This window comes from Stegostoma tigrinum, chromosome 33 (assembly GCF_030684315.1).
Source record: "Stegostoma tigrinum isolate sSteTig4 chromosome 33, sSteTig4.hap1, whole genome shotgun sequence".
NCBI classification, from domain to species: Eukaryota; Metazoa; Chordata; class Chondrichthyes; order Orectolobiformes; family Stegostomatidae; genus Stegostoma; species Stegostoma tigrinum.
Window position 1 is genome coordinate 9,927,011 of NC_081386.1, and position 23,752 is coordinate 9,950,762.

Below are 23,752 nucleotides of genomic sequence, written 5' to 3' on the forward strand. Positions count from 1 at the left end.
CCCACCTAGTGTGACAGAAATTGAAGATGCCATTAGACACATGAAGAATGGGAGAGCTGCAGGAGGGAGTGGGATCCCAGCAGAAGCTTTCAAATTTGGAGGAGCAGAGCTTACCCATCATTTCCATTGACTGTTCCTGAAAATCTAGGACAAAGAGAAAATCTCTGCTTATCTTGGGGATGCTGCCATCACCATCGTCTCCAAGGAATGGGACAAAGCGAACTGTGGGAAATACCGAGGAGCTCCCTACTTTGCATCGCCAGGTAGATCATCGTCTGACACCTCACAATGGAGCCTGGCTGATTGACGGCAGCTCACAGACCAATAAGAGGAGAGTGGGCATGGCTGGCAGACCATCAACCTTCCCAGGAGCCTTCTCCCAGTCTCTGAAGGAATCCTTCCGGAAAGCCAGTGAGGCTCCTGACCAAACTGTAGAACTACGGATATGAGTTCCACAGCTCAACAGCTCCAAGAGAAATGCCAGGAACTACACCAACTATTTGACTGAATCTGCCACTTTGTGTTTGGAATATTGTGAGCATTTTTTGGATCCTGTGTCTGTAAAAGGATGTCCTGGCTTTGGAGGGTGTCAAGAATAATCCCAGGAATGAAGGTCTTCTCATATTGGAAGGGGTTGAAAACCCATAATCATCCATGTGATATCAAAAGCCCTTTCACTTAAGCCAAGTGGGTGAGACCCCCACTTCCCTATTATTATCTTCAGATTCTTGCCAAAGAGTTTTTGACAGGCAGCAGGCCTTAAAAAGGCTACAACTTTGCCACTTTCTTATATGTAGCTAATGGCCCTCCTACTGGTGTTCTGTCAGAGCCCAACATAGCCAAGGTCAAAGTTGGAAAAATTTGCTTGTTCTGCTCGTCAGCCCTTGACCCTGACAATTTAAGCATCACACCTTGTCTTCAGCTGGATGCCTTGTCGTTGCCAGACAAACAGGGACATATCTGGACCTTAATGCATTGCCCAATGAGTTAACATTGTGACAAATGAATGGGATATGCTGTCCTGAGAGTTACATATTTACCTTAAAGTTGCTTGAGACTTGAGGAATGCGTTATTATCAGTCAATCCTTTTAAGAACTGGAGGTGGAACAAGCAAGTTTGCCTTAATTTCCAGTTACTTAGGTTCAAACTGACTAAAGATTATGACATGTTTTCCATTGAAGGGAAAGAAGACAGCCCCATCCTGGTAAACTCTAGACAGAAAGCAGCTGAGAAGTTTACCTGTTTGCTCCAAACTCTAGTGGTCCAATGCGAAAGGGCAAGAAATTTCAAGGCCCAGACATCATGTGTAGAATGGACAGTGGTCAATCACTAAAAACTGAAGGAACTGTGGATTCTGTAAATCAGGAACAAAAGCAGAAGTTGCTGGAAAAGCCCAGCAGGCCTGGCAGCATTGGTGAAGAAAAAATCAGGGTTAATGTTTCGGGTCTGGTGACCCTTCCTCAGACTTGCACGGCTTTTCCAGCAACTTCTGTCTTTGTAATGGTCAGTCAGTGTTCATTATAAACTATTATAGTGTGTGGAAAGGCTGAGTATCATCAAAGTGTATGCCACATTTGGGGAATCAGCAACACATCAGAGAACCATCACCCTCTCTCTCAGCTTTGATTTAAATTTCTCATTCTCTACTGACCAGTCAAATACGATTAAAATTTCCTCACAGAGATACCTTCACTGTTTTTACACTTCTCACTGAGTAGATTTTCATCCTTAGCAATTTCAAACCCAATCTCAACTCACCATGCTCTCTATTCTGAGTTCACTGTTCTTTTATCTGAAGGAAAGTGTAAATCATGTATTGGCAGACAGAAAAACTGGGGGAAGATGTAGTGCAAAGGGTTATTGTTAATATGTAATTAAGAGGGACTGCATCTATTAGTAATGCAAGCTGTCATGATTACTGGAATTACTGAGAGATTGTTCCAGGTGAAGCCTTATTTAAAGCCTTGTTCTTGTATTGTTCAAAAACAAAAATAAAGGATATGGTTGCCAACAGCCTAACCTTTCATAGTCTCCATCAATCGTCAGCCCAAACAATGACCCATGATGATGATAACAGATGAACTTTCCTTAATGCGTCTCTCTCTCTATGTAAGCCCACCAACTCAGTTGTCACAGCCACCCCTTTGACCTTACCATATCATGAGACCTTGCTACTCAAGGGCTATTACTGATTACTTCCTTACATTACGCTCTAATCCCATCCCCTTTCCTCCTTCCAACTCTAATTTGTGGTGTCTTTTCCCTCGTAAGAAACAATCCCTCTGTTCACACTCAGCTGCACTTTCTAAACCAAACCTAGTCCATCAATCGTTTATGCCACTCTGCTGCAACAACTGATCTTCTTAAACAAGCCCTCACATCCGCATTTCTCATCCTGGTCCTGTTTTAAGTCACTACTCTGGCAACATGAGGTTGAACAGCTTCCAAACAACCTTTTGAAGCAGGTGAGTGAATAGTTCGCTGAAGTGTGCCTGGCTTTATTTCAGATTTGGTACAAGTTTACATGAGGATAATCATTGTCATATCCATTTAGTTAAAGTATAAAGGCGACCTCAGCCCTAGGGTCACAGCCTGGGTTGACATTGAAGCAAGATATAGCAAAACTGCTGGAGGGAAGGCTTCATTTCAGACTCCACCTGACCCTTTTAAATATTTCCAATTTGAGCATTGATGCACAAGCAGTTTTAACTTTGCAGCAACACTGTGTGTGTGTGTGTGTGTGTGTGTGTGTGTGTGTGTGTGCGCGTATGCGCGTGTATATGTGTGTGCATGTGTGTGTGTGTGTGTGTGTGTGTGTGTGTGTGTGTGTGTGTGTGTGTGTGTGCGCGCGCGTAGACAAAATCACAGGGTTGATCCTGTCACTTCTATTTTTACAAGCTAACAATGGTGTGAGGTTGCATTGTTAAGCTTTGTTTCCACTGAATATTCTGCTTTCTGACTCTAGATCAAGAACGGTCAACAGACTGCCTATTTTCTGAAGAACAGAAAGCTGGGCCGACCAGAGAAAGGAGTTCTTTACTTACAGCTGGATATAATCTATAACCCGGTGAGTGAGAATGGAAAACTGCAGCGCAAATTTGTTTGCAACTTTGTTAAACAGGCTGTGAGGATAACCATATTTTGTGAACTTACCTTAGTGGGGAATATGGGCAGAAGTTCACTCTCACTGTGACAATGACAAACTTATTGTAATGAATTATTATGTAATGAGCCATTCTGTAATCACTGACAAGAGTGAGACTCTGGGCTTATTCACTACCACCAAGGTAATACATAGGCCCGACACTTCTGCCCTCAAACCAGTGCAGAGTAAAGATGGAATCTTTTGAGAAATGGAGAAAATGTTAGCCTTTGATGGAGAGAACACTTCAAAGAACTCCTAAACCGTGATATAATTGTACATAAGGATCAGTTTGAGAAAACGCCCCTGCTCCCCATCAAGGATGATGTTGGACTCCCACCTAGTGTGACAGAAATTGAAGATGCCATTAGACACATGAAGAATGGGAGAGCTGCAGGAGGGAGTGGGATCCCAGCAGAAGCTTTCAAATTTGGAGGAGCAGAGCTTACCCATCATTTCCATTGACTGTTCCTGAAAATCTAGGACAAAGAGAAAATCTCTGCTTATCTTGGGGATGCTGCCATCACCATCGTCTCCAAGGAATGGGACAAAGCGAACTGTGGGAAATACCGAGGAACTCCCTACTTTGCATCGCCAGGTAGATCATCGTCTGACACCTCACAATGGAGCCTGGCTGATTGACGGCAGCTCACAGACCAATAAGAGGAGAGTGGGCATGGCTGGCAGACCATCAACCTTCCCAGGAGCCTTCTCCCAGTCTCTGAAGGAATCCTTCCGGAAAGCCAGTGAGGCTCCTGACCAAACTGTAGAACTACGGATATGAGTTCCACAGCTCAACAGCTCCAAGAGAAATGCCAGGAACTACACCAACTATTTGACTGAATCTGCCACTTTGTGTTTGGAATATTGTGAGCATTTTTTGGATCCTGTGTCTGTAAAAGGATGTCCTGGCTTTGGAGGGTGTCAAGAATAATCCCAGGAATGAAGGTCTTCTCATATTGGAAGGGGTTGAAAACCCTGGGTCTGCACTTGATGGAGTTTAGAAGGATGAGGGGGGAATCTGAATGAAACTTGCAGAATACTGAGAGGCTTGGATAGAGTGAACAATGGAGAAGATATTTCCACTAGTACAGAAACGGTTTTTGCTCATGGTGCAATCATGGAGTGTTAAAGTGATTATGAACCAAGGGCATAGAACTGAGATGAGGAGGAATTTCTTCAGCCAGAGGGTGGTGAATCTGTAGAACCTGTTGCCACAGAAGGCTGCGGAGGTCAAATCATTGAGGGTCTTTAAGACAGAGATGGATATGACTCTATAACTATAGATTAGCCAGGAGATCAAGACCTACGGTGAGAAGTCAGGCGAACTGGGATGATCGAATGGTGGAGCAGATCCATTGGGCTGAATGAATTAATTCTGCTCCTTTAACTTATAGTCTTATGGCTTCCACCAGGATATGAACTTGTAAAGTTTGCTAGTGTGGTGTGGTCAGTCAGTACCATCTTTAGAAATTCAACATCATTGTAGCTCTTTTAAAACCAAAGAACAACAGTGATGGGCTGCTTATTGAATTTAATCATTTTAAATGAATCAAAAAGCAGGCTGGATGAACTGAATGGTCTGTTCCTTTGCTGATTGTTGTGTCTGAACGAGCTGAAATATTAATAGTCAGTATATCCAGCAACATTAACTGTGTAGAATCTCTGGATATGGCTTCCAAATGCAAAGCCACTATTTATTCCCTATCCTTCGTGACCCTTCCGAGCTGCTGCCCGAAGGTACCTCTGCAATGTATTTCTGCTTGGAGTTGCAGCATTTTGACGACGAGGTGATATGTTTCCAAGGTCAGCACAATGTGTTGCTTGGGGGTGATGGTGTTCCCATGCCTCTGTTGTATTGGCCGTGTACAAAATGCTTGAAGCCATGCTTGCCACTTTCTGTTTTAAGATATTGTACTTCCTCTGATCATGGAAAGCACTGTTTCACTGTTGAATTGCAGAGACCAATTCCCTGAACACAGTGGCAGGGCTGGGCGTGGGGGGTTGCGCTGGGGGGCTTGGGGGGGGGGTGGATGCGGTAGCGGTGTTCTGGTTAAATGCGTTTAGATCCGCAGATTTCTGCACAGTAGACCTTTGGACAGCTACTGTTAATCTCTTTAAATAAAAGAAAGACCTGTGGCTTTTACTTTATAGTGAAACTGTCAAGATTGTGAAATCAGTGGTATCCCACTGTTGTTTGGGAATGTCAATATTGGTAGTTCTTTGTTGCTAAACAGGTAATGGCAAACTGCTAACTCTATTATCGGACACATTGTGTGAAAACGCTATTTTTGAATAGATTTTAACTGTAATGTACATTACACAATGCGTTTTAATAAGAAGCAATTTAGATGTGTGAGGAATTATTGAGGCTTTGGCTGGAATTGCTAGTGAACCAGACGTTTTTTAAATTAATTTGATGCTTCGCTGAATTTCATTTGAGATGTGGAGTGTTAGGGTTCCAGTGGAACACAACGATAGACAGACGAGAGCAACTCTGACTGACAGTTAAAGACGTCTCACTCTAAATTTAGATTTTATGCATTCATTCACTGCAAATTATGTGATTTTCACATCTGCTTTTGTAGCAGTGAATCTATCCTGTATGTAAGAGCTGGGACACCTAAATTGACTTTGCAGTGAATCTGCCAAGAGCTGAAACAGTTTTTGCTCATGGTGCAATGATGGAGTGTTAAAGTGAATACGTTTTTGGGATTACGTTTTGCAGGAAAGTCCTCAAGTCTGGAAATGAGGCAACACTGGAATTTCTTTAGTAGTGTGAAGTCAAAATTAAGACTTTTCTTTTACACTGATATTTGTCATTCGCAATTTAAGTCCAAATTTCCTGAGACAAGGATGCAAAAACTGAGGTTAAATGGACAGAAATCAGTGCAAACAGTCATGTCCTACAGAGAGGGTGGTAAATATTTCATATTTCCAGCATCTGCAACACTTTATATTTACTGTAAATAAAAGCAATGTCTTAATTTGTTTAAGTCCCTCTCATATTGCACACGGTGGTTAATATCTTAATATTAATAATAATATTAAAGAATGGCAGTGCAACATGCTGGAAAGACTGAATGGCCTGATGCTGGCTATTTGGTCAGTACACCCAGCAATATTAAACTGTGCTGAATCAAACTGCTGCCCTATGGCTATGGGTATCGGTGGATATGGATAACTTTAACTATTTAATAACTTAAGTCCCTTACTATTATTAATATTATTAGAATTCAGTTTGAAGGCATTGAACCATCAGTTAAACAAATTAAACAAGGCTCATTTAAGAAGATACAAGTCGCCTATAATAAAATATTTTCGGGATTCAAAAAAAAATTCCATGGGATAGAAAGTACACTGGTGCTCTCAGTATAATCAAAGACTGCTCCCACACCAATTATAATGTCTTCCAACCTCTTCTGTTCGGCAGAAGATACAAAAGTTTAAACCCATGTACCGACACATTGAAGAACAGTCCTGCTGTTAATGTACTTATTAATAGACTTATTGTGATTACCCTAATGCACTTTGTATGGTATGATGCATGCAAATCAAAATGTTTCACTGTACCTGGGTACATGTTACAATACCAGAAGAAAAGGAAGATTTTTGACGAATTTCTTTATATGAGCAGAAATAGTAGTTTGCAGCCATGCTGCGTATAAATTTTGTTTCTCTTCAGAACAGACATGGAAGCAGGAAACTTGCTTGTTGATTGTCGATACTTGGTTGTCAATGTTGGAGCTGGAGCTGTGTTCACGAATATAGTTGAGCTCGAGCAAGGGTTAATGCAGCAGCACTCAGTCAAGAAAAGTGAAGGATGGCAGTGATCAGTGATTAATCCTGGCTTTCCTCGCTGTGCTGGATGGATTCAGTAATGAGAGATAATGGGAACTGCAGATGCTAGAGAATCCAAGATAATAAAGTGTGGAGCTGGATGAACACAACAGGCCAAGCAGCATCTTAGGAGCACAAAAGCTGACGTTTCAGGCCTAGACCCTTCATCAGAAAAGGGAGATGGGGCGATTCTGATGAAGGGTCTAGGCCCAAAACATCAACTTTTGTGCTCCTAAGATGCCTCTTGGCCTGCTGTGTTCATTGAGCTCCACACTTTGTTATTTTGGATTCAGTAATGCTTTGCTTTTACACCATAGTTTTGTGAAGCTTTCCGGAAATCTTAGCTTGCAGTTTATTGTAAGAAAATGTGGCTTTACTTTGCATTCAACCACTGTAAAAGAGATAAATTATGTTAGAGTGGAATCCTTAGTGTGGAAACAGGCCATTCAGCCCATCGAGTCCACACTGCCTCTCCAAAGAGCATCCCACCCACGCCCCTACACTATGTCTGTAACCCTGTGTTTTGCATTGGCTAATCCACCTAGCCACACATCTCTGGACACTATGGGGTAATTTAGCATGGCTATTCCACCTAAACTGCACATATTTGTACTGTGGGAGGAAACCCACGCAAACACAGGGAGAATGTGCAAATACCACAAAGGGAGCCACCTGAAGCTGGAATTGAACATGGATCCCTGGTGCTGTGAAATAGCAGAGCTAACCACTGAGCCAACAGAGTGAAATGCTGTGTGGAGCTGGAGGAACACAGCAGGCCAGGCAGCATCAGAGGAGCAGGAAAGTTGACGTTTCAGGTCAGGACCCTTCTTCAGAAATGAAGGTTGGTCCCGACCCAAAACGTCAGCTCTGATGCTGCCTGGCCGGCTGTGTTCCTCCACCTCCACATTGTATGATGTCTGACTTCAGCATCTGCAGTTCTTACTGTCTCAGAGTGAAATATTGATGTTCTTGTTGACAAATGCTCCCATGTCTTCTCCCAGCTTGTGATCCATTTCTTAAAAAAAATTCCTAGATAAACCAAATTCTCTGAAATGTTGGTGCATAACCTGCTTGAGGTATGAAGTGTAACTGAGCAAAGTGGAAGAAATGTGTGAAAAGTTGAGGTGGCGCCCAGGCCCAACCAGGCAATGAATTCTTTAAAAGGATGGGAGGTACTGCAGTGAAGTAGTGAGTGCAGGTAGGTCTCAGAGTTTCTTGCATTTTTGGGATCAATGCATTATTGAGTTTGTAGTGGTCATTCATCTTGAAGGCTGGTTTGCTTCAGTCTTTGAGTTCAGGGTCATAGAATCCCTACAGTGTGGAAACAGGCCATTTGGCCCAACAAGTCCACACCGATCCTTGGAGCATCCCACCCAGACCCATCTATTATACGCCCTCTACCTCACTGAACACTGCGCGAAATTTCCCACGGCCAATCCACCTAGCCTGCACATCTTTGGACTGTGGGGAAGAAACCATAGCACCTGAAGGAAACCCACGCAGACACGGGGAGAATGTGCAAACTCCTCACAGACAGTCGCCCGAGAGTGGAATCGAACCCGGGTCCCTGGCGCTGTGAGGCTGCAGTGCTAACCACTGTTCTTCCAGTGGTAGTTTGGGCATGCCGCAGGGAATTGCCCCTGTAGAGTTATGACAGGAGTTATGAAATGTTCTTGTGAAACAATTGGCATTGGTATAAACCCAGTTTTCTGGATGTTTGCGTGCCAGGCTATTGTGATGCAATCATGGATGGCAACAATTTTATCCCACAGCACCTTGGATAACCAGCAAACCAAGGAGTAAATTCACTGAGACTGAACTTTCAGATGGGAGTCATATTCAAAGAGAGTATAACTTATTCTTGATCAAAATCTCAATGCAAGTCAACCTTCAGACAACGAACAGGTTTCTTCAATAGAATATCTTTTATTATTAGAGAATAAGTCCTGAACCTATGCTGTTTTCAAGCCTCATTTCTAATGGGGACACAAATGGGTGAATTTTTGATTTTTCTCTTACTTGTGGAAAATTGCTGAAAATGCTCATTTTGTTTTTAAACTTCCTCAGATTAAAGCAAGTCTCCGAACATTTAAACCCAAAGAAGCAAGGAACCAAGAAGAAAACACCAAATTTTCCAGAAAGGTACTGGAATATTCTTCATCAGCAGCCATAATTTACAAATTTGTGGTTTCTCAGTTAACTCTTTGAGCCCATGGTGTATTCTTATTGCTTTCAGGGTTCCTGCTATTAGAGCCCTGAATGATGTAACAGTAAAGGTATAGATAATGTCACTATAGTCCTAGAGGACCAGTGGAGTTGCACTCTCATTGGAGAGATGAAACTAGTGGTGAGTTTAACCTGAGGGGTCACCATACCTCAGGAAGGGGAGACGGTGAGAAGGCAGGACCAAAATAGTAATCTCATGTGGTGTGGGATTGAAGCCAAGATGTTGGCATCAATCTGTATTGCAAACCAGCTAACTGACCCCCTTTAACAATTACAAATGGGGACATCATTAGGTGGTCACTGTTGTAAAATTTTGGGCTTGTTTATCTTTGTGATTTTGTTTTACCGAGGGCCTGGAGAAAGCCCTTAGCCATCTGCATGCTAATGTGTAATCTGCAGCTTAAGGCTGCAGATACTCAGGAACCACTCTGGGAAAATGCAGTGGATGCTTTGTAATGAACGTTGACAGCTGTTAATTGAGATCTAAGATGCAGTAAAAAGAATAGTAACTGCCTGGTTAAAATCTTCCAGCTTTGTGAGTATGTTTTGGGAAGCTGTAAACTGTGACCTCACACAGCCTTTGAAAGCTATATTTAGGGAGATGGCTTTTTGTGTGCAGAAATGTATCACAGTTATTCTGAAGAAAACCTTTGCTGTTGTTTTTCTGCCAGTTTGAATGCTATGATGTCAATGAAATTAACACTGTCCTTGTGCGTTGTAAAAGGGCCGATGGTTGTTGAGGATATTTTCTAATTGTTCTATTTCTTTCCCCTTCCTTCAACACAAGTACAGAAGCTAACATTACTGTCTTACTGCATTGTCTAGTAAATGAGTTGATGCGAATGAAATTAAAGCCCCCAGGGAAGATAAAAGTCTGTGCCCTGTTTCTAACATATGTAGTACTTTGTTCTCCAAACATTTGTGCAGGCTGTGAGTTTGACAGATTGGATGAAAGGATGGTTCAATCATACTTTGTTAAGAAAAGAAACAGTTTCCTTTTCGTTATCTGCTGTGGACTATTACTGACCTGCTGCCTGATCGTGAACATGTGAGGCAGGTCTCTTTTTGCTGTTTTAACAAGTATTAATGTTAGTATGAACAGTTCATTGCTTCGGCAAGGTAGGAAACATTGAAGCTTTGACTCAAGAGCTGGAGGCTTTCCTATGTCATGTAGCCAAGTGAAGCTGCCGTGTTTCTGTGCTTACATTGATGAGAATTGGTCCTTGCACATTTATAGATGGTGCCAAATCTTTTATTGTAGTAGATCTGAAGGCGAATGAGCTCATGGAACTCAGTTTAATGATATGGATTAAAGAAACGAGAGAGTTTGCATTTATATAGCACCATTTTTCAATAGCCTTTGTTGCAAGAGGATTTGAGCAGAGGAGTAAAGAAGCCTTACAACTGTAATTTAGAGTGCCATAATTGGAGTATTACGTGCAGTTTTGGTCTACTGACCACTGGGAGGATGCAGTTTTGGTCTACTGACCACTGGGAGGATGCACTTATCGCACGGGAATAGAGCATAAGTTCATCAGACTAGCCCCTTTTTGCCAGACGAGGACAGATTGCGGAACATGAGCCTATACACTCTCTCAAGTTTAGAAGAATGAGAGATAATCTGATTGAGGGGTAGAGAATTCTAACAGGGCTCAACAACACATTAGATGACGTTTTCCCTGGTTGGGCTGAGGGACAGGGTTCTGGAACCAAAGGACAGTGTGGCAGAATAAGAGGTTGGCCAGTTAGAATTGAGGCAGGGTGGGAATTCTTCAGTTATGGGATGGTGAATCTTTGGAATTCTCTACCCTAGAAAGCTGTGAAAATTCAGTAATCCGCACATTTGAGACATAGATTGAGACATATAGGGTTTGTTAGACGGTTGAGAGGATTGGAGAATCTAGAACCAGTGAGAATGATACAGGGTTGATAGAGGGGAGGTGATGGCCTACTGGTATTTTCACTAGACTGCCAACTGGAGACCTAGGTAATGTTCTGGGGACCCAGGTTCAAATCTTGCCATGGCAGATGATGGAAATGGGTTTTGAATTTAATAAAAATCTGGAGTTAAGAGCCTTGCAATGACCATGAAACCATTGTACGTTGCCAGGGAGAAACCAGCTGGTTCACTGCTGCTCTGTAAGGAAGGAAACTGCCATCCTTAGCTGGTCTGGCCTATGTGTGACTCGAGATGCAAAGCAATTTATTTGACTCTTAATTAGGACGGGGTAATAAATGTTAGCCTGGCCAGTAACACCAACATCCCGTGAATGAATTTTTTAAAATGAAGTCCAAGATTGGTGGAATTTCTTCTCCCAAAGGACTTGAGAGGGCTTGGAATTCCTTGCCTCAGAGAGCTATCGGTGCAGAGTCCTTTGTGCATTTAAGACTGAGATAGAGAGACTTTTGATCTGTTAGGAGTGTCAGATCAGCCGTGATCCTATTGAATGGAGGAGCAGGCAAGAGGTGCTGAATGGCCTACTCCTGTTCCTATTTTTTTATAATAGATTTCTAGATATTAAAACCATAAACAGCTGTGAGGGTACTGCGGGTAAGAAGCAATGAGGTGGATGATCATCCATGATCTAGTTGAAATAACAGCATTGGCAGTTTTATTTCACATCCATCTCAGAGCCTTGTTAGTCTGGGAAAACGACAGTGGTTGGGAAGGAGAGAGAGAGGAAAGGATGACAAAATCTTTGCTCCTGTCTGACTGTTGAGAATGGGCTTTGATGGAATCAAACCCCTTTGTACACAATCATTAGCCCAAGAGCAGTGAAGCAAAGTGGAGCACTGCTGTTAGACTGCACAACAGCCATTGATCCAGTATCCTCCCTCTGTTCACAGACATTAACCAGGAACGTTCGGCGTGTTCGTAATATCACAAGGGCAATATGGAATACGCTGCAGTACATCCAGAGCTGCTTTGAATGGCATTCTCCCCAAAGAAGTCTAATCGCATTTCTGGTAGGTGATATCGATAGTTCTCACTTGCGCAGGGAGGGATAATAATTTTCTGACCGCTAGAAGCTTCAGATATGGTACAGCAGCCTTTAGGCTACAGGTGCAGTATTTTAATATAGTAAACCTCTAATTTAACAGTCTTCAATACTATCAGCATTTAATTCTGCTGCTTCATTAAAAAAAATCACAGAGAGTCATGGAGTCCTACAGCATGGAAACAGTCCCCTTCGCTCCCACCAGTCCATGTACGTAACTCAGTGTCCTTTAAGTGTAGTCACTGTGCCCACATCCCAGGACGTTCATTCCACACACGAACCACCCTCTGTGTAAAAATAATCAGTTCCTCACGTCCTTTTTTAAAAACTCTCTCCTGTCACTTTAAAAATATGCCCCGAGACCGGAAATCCCCCCCATCCTAGGGAAACGAGAGCTGCCATTAATCCTGATTTTCTGGCTTTTAAGTGAAATATTATGGAGGGGGTTCCTGGACATGTCTAGGAATTACTGTAAATTATCTTGGAGCTCTCCCTTCCCTCAGCTCTAACTGTAGAGCGGCTGACCTCTCTCGGGCAGAAGATTGGGTGGTGGCACTTTCAACGCCACAAGGAAACTGTCCCCTGCCCCTATTTTGTCCATCCTACCCCCAGCCAACACTAGCTGGAAAAGGGTCTGCTGCGCACTGTCCACTTGATTCTGTTAGCCCTGGGCCCCTTTGATAGCGAACTCAAGGTCTATGCTTACATTGGACAGCCCCTTGAGCCATTTTGAGAAGCACACAGCCTGCTTTTAATTGGAAGGACGGTAACATCTGGTTCATGCAAAACCATTGTCACTGCAACATGAGGAGTAGAAGTTATCCCCCCAGCGTCAGCGTCAGGTGGGCAAGGTATTGACCTTGCCCACCTCCCCCCCCGTCCTCTCCTGGCCTTTTACTCTTGCGTCTGACCAGTTTGATCTCAATCCTAATAAAAACAAACCACGTGACGCTGGAAAACAGAAATCAAGACAGAAGGTGCTGGAGAATCTCAGCAGGGTCTGGCAGCATCTGTGGAGAGAGAAATGGAGCCAGTGTTTCAAGTCTGGTGCGACTGTTCTTCAGATCTGGTTTTGAAGAAGAGTTTTATCGGGATTCAAAACCTTAACTCTGTTTTTCTCTCTCCACAGACGCTGCCAGACCTGCTGAGTTTCTCCAGCACTTGCCGCTTCGGCTTTGATCTCCAGGCTGCGATGCCTCAGAATGGTGAACTGGAGGAGTTTGTCACAAGCAGCATGTGACATTCCAGTAATGTGACCTGGTCTGCAGTTTGTACTGGGAGATTCATTGGTCGAGCTAGCCTGTTCTGCTGCTGTATGATATAAATGCACCCTCTTGTCTTTAGTTTTGTAAACATGTTGTGCCATCTACTGTACAGTTGACTGTCTGAATAGCTGCCATGTTTTCAAACTGTGTATCACCTTTTTCAAGTGTGTTTGGATGTTATTAGAGCCAGCAGTTTGTGCAATCATAAGAAGACATTTCTATAACAGTGCACAGCCAGTCATGTACTTTTGAAAACTGAAAGAACTACAGATGCTATAAATCAGGAACAAAAACAAAGTTGCTGGAAAAACTCAGCAGGTCTGGCAGCATCTGTGAAGGAAAAACCAAGAGTTAATGTTTCGGGTCCGGTGACCCTCAGAACTGGGTTCTAGGGAAGGGCCACTGGACTCAAAACATTAGCTCTGTTTCCTCCCTCACAGATGCTGCCAGACCTGCTGAGCTTTTCCAGCAACTTTGTGTATGTACATTTGAAGTTTAGCCAGTGTTGTAGTATGGGAAACATGGCTGTAATGTCCCACACTGTGACAGTGACCAGATCTTGTTTTCTGGTCCATGTTGTTTGGGAGATAGCTGATGGTCAAGATCCTGGGTGGGTCTTCTCTGCTGTTCTTCAAAATAACTCCTGATCTACGCTGCCTGCAGCGGTGAAGAATGATCCCTCTGATAACCCAGTGCTTACCCTACTGGAGTGTCAGGCTGGACACAGTGCTCCAGTTTCAAGTGGGGCATGAGCCTTCTGCCCCACACAATGAGAGTGCAATCCACTGAGACAAGTTAAGTTTGACTCTCAAAAGTGACAGACCATTGTTTGGCAGCATTAATTGCAGTTGTGTGGGAGAATGCCAGAGATGTATCCTCGTGCAATTTTCAAACTCAGCACCTCCGCAAAATGGAAGGGTTGGATGGTTTGGAAAGCTTCTGGTTGATTAGCTGGAGTTGGGTGGCAACGTTGTGGGTTGTGAAGTGCCATAGTTGACTACATTTATTGGCCAAGTATTCACGTGCATTGCTCTGAGCAGTTCTGACTCTCAAAAGTGTTCAATTATAAATTTGTTTTTTAGAAACCTGCCAATGCATGTCAGCTTGGATTTTAATGATATTCATCAGATGAGAGTTTCTGTAACTTTTGGTTGTAACATTAATAATTGAGTATGGAAGTTCTAAGAATTCTGAGAGAGTCAAAATGAACTAACTTCCTGTAATTAGCTCGCATATCAACATCCCATTTTCCTCTTGAGTAACAATTCAGAAGCCAGGTTGTCATAAACCTTTCTTAAACTTTTTACTAATTGTAATAACATTGCCAGCCCCAAATTAAAAGTGATTTCTGTTTTCTCTCTTTCACTGTTCCTCAAACTATTCCCTGCGTTGATGAGTGAGTTGGGAACCTGCTCACTGTTAGGGCTGTAGGTATAGAAGCGGGTCATTCAGTTCCTTGTGTGTGTTTCACCAGCAAGTTCGATCAGTGTTGGTCTCTGTCTAAATTTCATACACCTGCCTTGAATCCCTAACTCCTAATCTTGTCTATCAAAAAAGTACAGGCTCAGTTTCAATATTTTACCCACCCACCATCACTGACTGTTTTGAGGTGAGATGCTCCTGACTTTCACTCCTCTTTGTGTGTCAAAATGTTTTCTCTGATGTTCCCAAAGATTCACCTTGCCCTAAGGTTAACTAGGTGCCCTCTTGTTACTGACGTTGCTTATGAAATAGTTGCCAAGGCAACATTCGAAGAGTGGTATGGGTCACCTGCCTTTCTGATGGTCCCTGCCCTCCCTGGATCATTGTTGTGCCCTTGCTGTCCAATTCCTGGAAATAGCTGAGCCAAGAGTAGAGACTGCCAGTGAGGAAGTACGTTGAGAAATTAGCAGTGGGCTACTCAATGACCTCATAGAATCCCTACAGGGTGGGAGCAGGCCATTTGGCCCATTCAAGACTAAATCAACCCTCAAAAAAAAACCCATCCAGACCCAACCCCTGTAATTCTGCATTTCTCACATCTTATCCACCTAACCTGCACATCCCTGGATACTATGGGGCAATTTAGCATGGCCAATCCACCTAACCTGAATATGATTGGACTGTGGGAGGTAACCCATTCAGACAAAGGGAGAATGTGTGCTAACTCCACACAGACAGTTGCCTGAGGGTGAGAATCGAACGTGGGTCCCTGGTGCAGTGAGGCAGCAGTGCCAACCACTGAGCCACCGTGCCATCCTGTTCAGTTTGTTCGCCAGCATGCACCAGTGAGCCAACCTAATTAATAAAGACAAATTATTTTGAAAACTGATGACCCTGTCAGTCATCTGAGACAGAACATCAGATGATCTGCTTGGCAAGTTGTTTGAGTGGAATTTGACTGAATCTCGAGTCCCAGATGGATGGGCTGCAGATTGGCCGGAATGTTTTTGACCCTTGAAGCAATTTAAAAGTACGCAGCCACTTACAGAGGTACAGGGGCCTAAAGCTTTGGTGGCCTTGCCATGGGCTCCAGAGTTGGGCAGATGCCAGAGCAAATGTGGCAGGAAGGCAAAATTTTGTGGTCATTGCGTGACATTGCACCTTCTGTTTGCAGCTGCTGTTTCTTGTGCTTTGATGTTGGAGCTGATACACGGGAAGGCCTGAATATGCCTGTCGCTGTGTTTGTTCCTTTAATGTCTTAAAACTACTTCTGCACTGATAAGGCACAACAGCAACAAGACTGAGAGGAGTTGAAAGGTTTAAAGTCCTTGATCCCTTCAAGAGCCCGTTGAGATGTTAAGAGCAACAAAGAGGGGAAGGGAAATGACTTGCAGTGTGAAAGCACGAGAGGGAAGGTAAGAGGGGGCTTGTCCTCTTCGGTAAACAGTAAAGCACACAATAAATGGCCAAGTTCATCCCTGGATACAGTCCCTGGATACAGATGTGGTAGAGGGTAGCCCATTTGTCATGTGCCGGTGTAGTGCTGTTATACAACAGTGCTGGATACTCTGTGGCTGGTGCAAGCCTGTATATTGTGTAATGTTATCAAAATCTGCTGACCTCAAGCACAACTTTTAATAAGAACTTGACAGCTCTGTCATGGAGGGTTTGAGCTGTCGACAGAGGCTGAATAGGCAGGCGCCTCTTTTCCCTGGAGTGCCAGAGGCTGAAGGGTGCACTTTTATAGAAGTATATAAAATCATGAGGGACGTGGATCGGGTGAATGGTCGAGGTCTTTTTCGGAGGGTAGGAGAGTCCAAAACTCAGGTTTATGGCGAGAAGGGAAAGATTTTAAAAGGACCTGAGGGGCAACTTGCTCTCGCAGAGGATATGGAATGAACTGCGAGAGGAAGTGGTGGAGACGGGTACAAATATAACATTTATAAAGGCATCTGGATGGGTACATGAGGAGGAAGGGTTTAGAGAGATATGGGTCAAATGCTGGCAAATGGGACTAGGTCAGTTTGGGATGTCTGGTACGCATGGAGGAGTTGGACCAAAGGGTCTTTGTGGAGAGTGGAAGGAGAATAAACGTAGGTTCACCTTGGTACACCTGTATGTGGCACTGGTGAGACTGCACGCGGCCAATGTTCCTCAAGTGTGGCTGGGTCAAAATCCTGGAACTCCCTCTCTAACAACATTGAGAGTCCAGCTACACCAAACAGATTGCTGCCATTCAAGAAGGCAGCTTACCACCATCTTCTCAAGGGACAAGTAGAGATGGGCAGTAAATGGTGAGTCAGCCAGCGATGCTCACACCCCATGAGTGAATTAACAAAAAATATTTTGGTCTCTTGAGGTATGCCCTTGTATTTGAGGTAGATCAGAAAGGTTTGACAAGGCTGTATTCTGGGATGAAAGGTTCGTTGTCTGAGAGGAGATTAAGCAAGTTGGGCCTGTCCCCATTAGGAGAATCTTACAGAAGCATATCTGAATCTGAGGGGGATTGACTGGGTAGGTGCTGAGAGGATGTTGTCCTTTATGGGTGAATTTGGAATAAGAGGCCACAGTTTCAACACAAGAGGTTCTCCCATTGAGGAAGGAGATGAGAAGAATCGGTTCCTCTCAATACTTTAGAACACTGTATTCCAGAGTGCAGTGGAAGCAGAGTCATTCAGTACATTTCAGGCTAAACTAGACAAACTTTTAATCAGTAAGTGAGTCAAGAATAATGGAAACCAGTCCGAAAATTGGAGTTCTGGCTTTACTCAAATCAGCCATGAACTTTGTGAATGTTGGGTCAGCCTCGAGGGCCTGAGAAGTCCTGGAGTTCCTGCAGTCCTGACACCACAGATGGGCTGAATACTAAGCTCATGCCTGTTGCTGTATCTGCTCCTTTAGTGAAGGTTAATGGGGTTAGGGTAGCTTGTTGCTTCTTGGTTGACATAAACACAATGGACCAAAGGGTCTGTTTGTTCTGTATGATTCCATGACATCTTAAAACTGCCCCTGTGCTGGCATACAAATTGGAGGAGGGCTGAGGGGTTTAAAAGCCCTTCGATCTCTTCAGGGGGCCTACTGAACATTTAAGAATATTAAAAGATCAAAAGGGAGAGAACGTGTGATCTCCCTCGTTTTTACTACTGTGAACATCCTCGATCAGAAGCTGGTTAAGAACAGCTAACCTGCTCAAAGAGGAAATTGTTCCTCACTCCGACTTTAACAACCCTTATTTTGATATTGTAGCCCCTCGTTCTGAATTCCCCCTTAAGGGGGAAACAGCTTCGCGGTGCCTGCCCGTCCTGTTCTTATTTAACATCTCACGGATCGGTACAATAATTAGAGGGTAGACAGACAGCTGGACTGTTGTTAGTTTGCCTCTTTACTATTGTAATGACCGGAGACATTGACAATAAAGTCTTTGGGGGCCATGTGATTCAGCCCCTGTCATTTCCGGAATTTTCTGCCAAAACCAGCAGGAGATGTGGAGAATGCAATGTTAAAGTTAGGATGGTTTGACTTCGCCTGGCCTCTTGGGCAATATTTACCTGCAACCTGCTCACCAAAACTAATTATCTGTGCTGTTAAGCTTGTTGTCTCTGAGAGCATACTATGTGCGAATTGACTACTGTGGTTCCTATACTGACCACATTTCTAAGGTACTTGGTGGGGGGGGGGGTGCGAAGGGCCTGTTCCTGTGCTGTATTGTACTGTATGTAATGGACTGTGGAGTGCTTTAGGATGTCCTGAGTTGCCTTGGCTTGTTAGTAAAATCCACAGTTTTGAGTCTTAGTAGTCATTGACCAGGCTAAAATGCCAGGTTGAAACTTACCTTTAACACACTTATAAAGTCCGCATGGAGCTTTTAGTCTGGTTAGAATGTATCCTGGAGATATCTCCTGTTGAGATGGACAGGGAAAATGTGGCGATTTTAACCTGCATCAGTAGTTGTCAAGATGAGAAATGTACGTAACTTTATCCCCAGGCTATTGATGCCTTGCATTATCTGCCAGGGCCTGTGATAAACCCAGCCACCAGATTATATGTAAAGTTCCTAGCCTCAATGTTTTAATAGATATCACTCCCTGTGAGTGGATGTTGACCCTCTCCCATCCCACCTCTGTGAAACCCAGGAACGGTTAAGGATTGGATTTAAGATTTCCTCAAAGTTTGACATCGCCAATGGGCCCAGTCCTTTCTCTTTCTCTCCAACACCAGGGAGTCTTTAAAATGGTAGGTCTAAGTTAAATGTGTAACCACAAGTAGAAATTGTGTCTGAGTAGGCTTTCAAGTTGTGCTGCAATTTCACAACTCAAAAGTACAATGTTATTCTGACCTAACTTAGTGGACAATCAAGAATATAATAATTTGGGGAGAAACAGAACTGTGAAGGTGGTAGTCAAACTGAGTTGTGACTGAGGGGAATCCAGTAGGTGGTAATTTATTGAATGCTGACTGCAGTTTGGAAAATTTGCCTCAGTAGGCTGAGTACTTTGCGTAATAGCTGTGTGACAACCTCACAGTGTGGCCTGGTACCACATTATCCATAATAGGGTAACAGCCACAGTGTAATAAGTGATTGACCAGAGCAGGATAGGAAGATGTAATATCCACTTGCAATTTCCCTCCTGTCCTCCAGACAACCGTATTAAGATTTGCATGACCATGAAGAAGTGTGGTATGGTCCTCCCAGAGTCCGAAGATGTGTAGGTTAGGTCAATTGGCCAAGGTAAGTTGCCCCTTCATGTCCAGGGATGTGCAGGCTAGGTGGATTAGCCATGGATAAAGTAGGGTTGAGGGTGTTAGGTCCAAGGGGGACACTCTTTGGAGGGTCAGTAGAGTCTTGCTACGCTGAACGGCCTCGATCTGCAATGGAGGGATTCTGCTCTCTCCTACGTTCTGCACTATCCTACATTGTATATTCTATTCTATTCCATCCATTAACGTAAAGCAGCCATGATCTGACTGCATGCTAGAAGAAGCTTGAGGGGTTGAATGGTCTCCTCCTGTCCATTCTTTATTGCCAAAAAACACTGGGAAGGATCAAACTGAATGTGGCGTTGTTTAATATTGCTTTAATTTGTTTCCTTGCTGACACGAGGATGCAATCTAAGGAGCCTGTCCAGTAGTCTTCAATGCTGTCAGCCTGCTGGGTATCTTCACAAGATGAAGATTACTGCTTGGCAATAACTAGTTTATTCAGCATTTTAATTCGGTACTCCCACCCCGTTTCTCTCCAGCACCATTCGCTGTCTAAGCATTAATGGAAGTAAAGCATCTCTGTTCTCTGAGTACCTGTGCAACAGTCAGTGGATCACAGAAGGAGATTCTGACACCTGAGTGCAATAACGTTTAATTATCGCCTCAGAAGACTGATACTTTGAGTGAACTGTGACCCTGGTGAAGAACTCACCTTGCACCCAGATTTCCATATAATGTAGCCTTGTCTCCTCAGTGACCAAGATTTGACTGTCATTTTGTTCTGCAGCTGTCATTTTTATTAGTGTGGCACACGGATTTTCTTTTTGAGATGCACATCAGGCGGTTTTATGTTGTCTGTTATTTTCCCGGGTCTTTCCGAAAGCTGCCTCTTTTCACTGCAGTTGGATGTGGGCGTGCTTGATGTGGGTAGGATGTAATTATACTCTCTGCAGGTGACAGTTACAAGAAGGCTTTAGCAAAAACGCAACTGAGTGATGGAAAACTTCGAACAAAAACACACCTTGTGGTCTGGAACGAAAAGAAAAGAGAAATGTATTTCTTCAATCCATGGTGGGGTTTAATGTGATTTTACTGTTGTTTGCTGCCTTGACCTGTTCTGCATTTTTTTAATATAATAGATTGTGTGGATCTCTTTGCTCTGTCTCTCCAGCATCTCATCTATTGTGCACACGAGCAAAAAAAATAACAAAAAGACATCTTCTGTGGCAGCTACTTTGTGTGTCACAGTCGTATAAAGCAGTGTTTGGGTGGGAATGCTGCCACATTCTTGCTCTGCGACCTCACAGACAGGGCGAATGCTTTGCTCTTGCTGACCTCACAGATTATTTACTATGATTTAGCCCAGTTGGAGGGAAGGTGTTCATTATCCGTTTCAGCGTGGTTTGGTTCAGTTTAGCATATTGATTTCTGATGCACCATGGTAACCACATTCGACGAGGATTATTGTTCCCGTTCTGAAGTATGATCGAAGATATCTTGTATTGTTTTGTTTGCTGCACCCGCGCTGAATGGCGTCGCCCAGGTTATAGAATACCTCAGTGAAAAATGCCACGCTATGAAACGATTGAGACCGTTATCTTGGGCCGGAATGTTTAATGTTTGGAATGAAGGAGGCTGGTGTTGGGGGCCTGCGGTTTGTTAAACAGGTATTCCCATTCCTACTTCCGGGTTCCTGACCATCCAGGTCAGGCCTGTGTGAATGTGGCACCCGCTTTGGTGCACATCAGCTTGTGAAATCCTGTAGACCCCACCAGCAAAAGGAAGCAGTGGTGAGGAAATTCAGGGCTGTGGTGGCCTTGTTGCTGCTGGTGTTCCCAACGCTGCCGCTGGTGTTCCCAATGCCGCCGCTGGTGTTCCCAATGCCGCCGCTGATGTACCCAATGCCGCCGCTGATGTACCCAATGCCGCCGCTGGTGTTCCCAATGCCGCCGCTGATGTACCCAATGCTGCCGCTGGTGTTCCCAATGCCGCCGCTGGTGTACCCAATGCCACCGCTGGTGTATCCAATGCCGCCGCTGGTGTCCCCAATGCCGCCGCTGATGTACCCAGTGCCACCGCTGGTGTTCCCAATGCCAATGGTGCACCCAATGCCGCCGCTGTTGTTCCCAATGCCGCCGCTGGTGTTCCCAGTGCTGCCGCTGGTGTATCCAATGCCGCCGCTGGTGTATCCAATGCCACCGCTGGTGTTCCCAATGCTGCCGCTGGTGTTCCCAGCGCCACCACTGGTGTTCCCAATGCCGCCGCTGGTGTTCCCAGTGCCGCCGCTGGTGTTCCCAATGCCGCCGCTGGTGTATCCCAGTGCCGCCGCTAGTGTATCCAATGCCGCCGCTGGTGTTCCCAATGCCGCTGCTGGTGTTCCCAATGCTGCCGCTGGTGTTCCCAGTGCTGCCGCTGGTGTTCCCAATGCCGCCGCTGGTGTTCCCAGTGCCGCCGCTGGTGTTCCCAATGCCGCCGCTGGTGTTCCCAGTGCCGCCGCTGATGTACCCAATGCCGCCGCTGGTGTATCCAATGCCACCGCTGGTGTTCCCAGTGCCGCTGCTGGTGTTCCCAGTCCTACTGCTGCTGTTCCAGATGCTGCAGGAGTTCCCAGCCCTGCTGCTGGTGTTCCAGATGTGCAGGAATTCTCAGTTCTGTTGGTGTTCCAGATGTTGCAGGAATTCCCAGTCCTGCTGGTGTTCCGGATGTTGCAGGTATTCCCAGTCCTGCAGCTGGTGCTCCTCACCCGGAGCCCATTGCAAAGGTTGATTAGCTGCTCCTTTGCTGCTGTGAGGCTGACAGCAGGACAGTGCAGGTCAAAGGCAAAATAAACCCAAGGGGTCAGAAAGGTCATCTAGAGTATGAGAAATCACTTCTCATCACTGGGAAGGTACAGTCTTTATTAGGTCCCAGCTGATGTTTACTAATGAGCAAGTTAGATCCAGGCTGAAGCTTGCTTGGTTAGATATATTTTGTTTTGGTTTTAATGAGATGGTCTCCCACTGAAAGAAGAGCATGCAATGTTGCAGATTTGATTTTAACAAGAAAACAGAAGATTTCCTTTCCACAGAGAAAATTGGAATAAGCCCAAACTACTAACACAAAATGTGAATTAAAGGTTTTGAAACATGAAATTAGAGGTGTAAGGAAGGCAGCCCATTAGTATTGTTACTGGATTTGAAATCCAGACACCCAGGTAGTATTTTGGGGACGAAGGTTTGAATATTACCATGGCAGATGATGGAACTTGAATTTTATAAAAATCTGGAATTAAAAATTAAATCACGAGCATGAAACTTTTTCTAACACTTCAATAGGTTTGATTTAACTGTGACTTCAACTCCCAGTCTCTGAAATCTCATAGCTGCTCCTCAAGCTTTCCTATAGACCTGAATTTTTAAAAAAGCTGAGCTTCAAATAACATTTCAGAATGTTATCCAAACACCTCTGGTCTGGAACCATTACTAAATTCCTTACTCTGAGGTAATCTATTCTTGCTGTCTTCTCAGGAGCACTTACATCTTCATTCCAGGGCTTCTGCAGAATTACTGCAAACTGAAAATAAAAATAAGCTTTGTTTTCAGGCTGTAGATGTTTCCCGTAAGCTTAAACAAAAACATGTCCAGTCATATCTGACAGAAAACTTGATGCACAATTTGCTCGATCATAAACTCTCCTAAGGTACAGAAAAGACCTTTGAGTTCAGAAAGGTAATCTCCTCAAGCTGTTTTAAAATAAATTGCAATGGCTAAACAAATGGCTATGAGTTAACCATTAAACTTTTCTAACTCATTAAAAAAAGCCATATGTCACTAATTCAAAATTCAAATGTGAAATCTTAAAATATATATCTCTCACGCACGCTACGTCACAGCTCTCATATCAAGTTTTGAGAGTGAAAGCCTTTCATTTAAACATGGAAGAAGATGTCATGGTTCAAGTCACAGCTAGGCAAGGAAGGCAGATTTACTTTGTTAAAGGACTTTAATGAACTAGGTTCCTTTTTCCAGTAATCAACAGTGGTTGTATTTCCATTAAATTAGCTTTCAATTCCAGATTTTATTGAATTCAAATTTCAACATTCACAATCAGATCTGTGGCCATTAGCCTGGAGCTGGGCTCACTGAAATGACCACAACCACCCAGCAAGCCAGAATGA

The 23,752-nt window shown here is 44.0% G+C and overlaps 1 protein-coding gene across 1 annotated transcript in view; it reads left to right on the plus strand.

Moving 5' to 3' along the window:
• Positions 1 to 23,752, plus strand: part of LOC125467232 (multiple C2 and transmembrane domain-containing protein 2-like) — a 476,933-nt gene that overhangs the window by 284,776 nt on the left and 168,405 nt on the right. Inside the window, exons 15-17 of the mRNA XM_048562803.2 lie at positions 2,967 to 3,068; positions 9,051 to 9,125; positions 12,057 to 12,176. Of these exons, the coding sequence (XP_048418760.1) occupies positions 2,967 to 3,068; positions 9,051 to 9,125; positions 12,057 to 12,176 (297 nt within the window). The remainder of the gene's footprint in view (positions 1 to 2,966; positions 3,069 to 9,050; positions 9,126 to 12,056; positions 12,177 to 23,752) is intronic.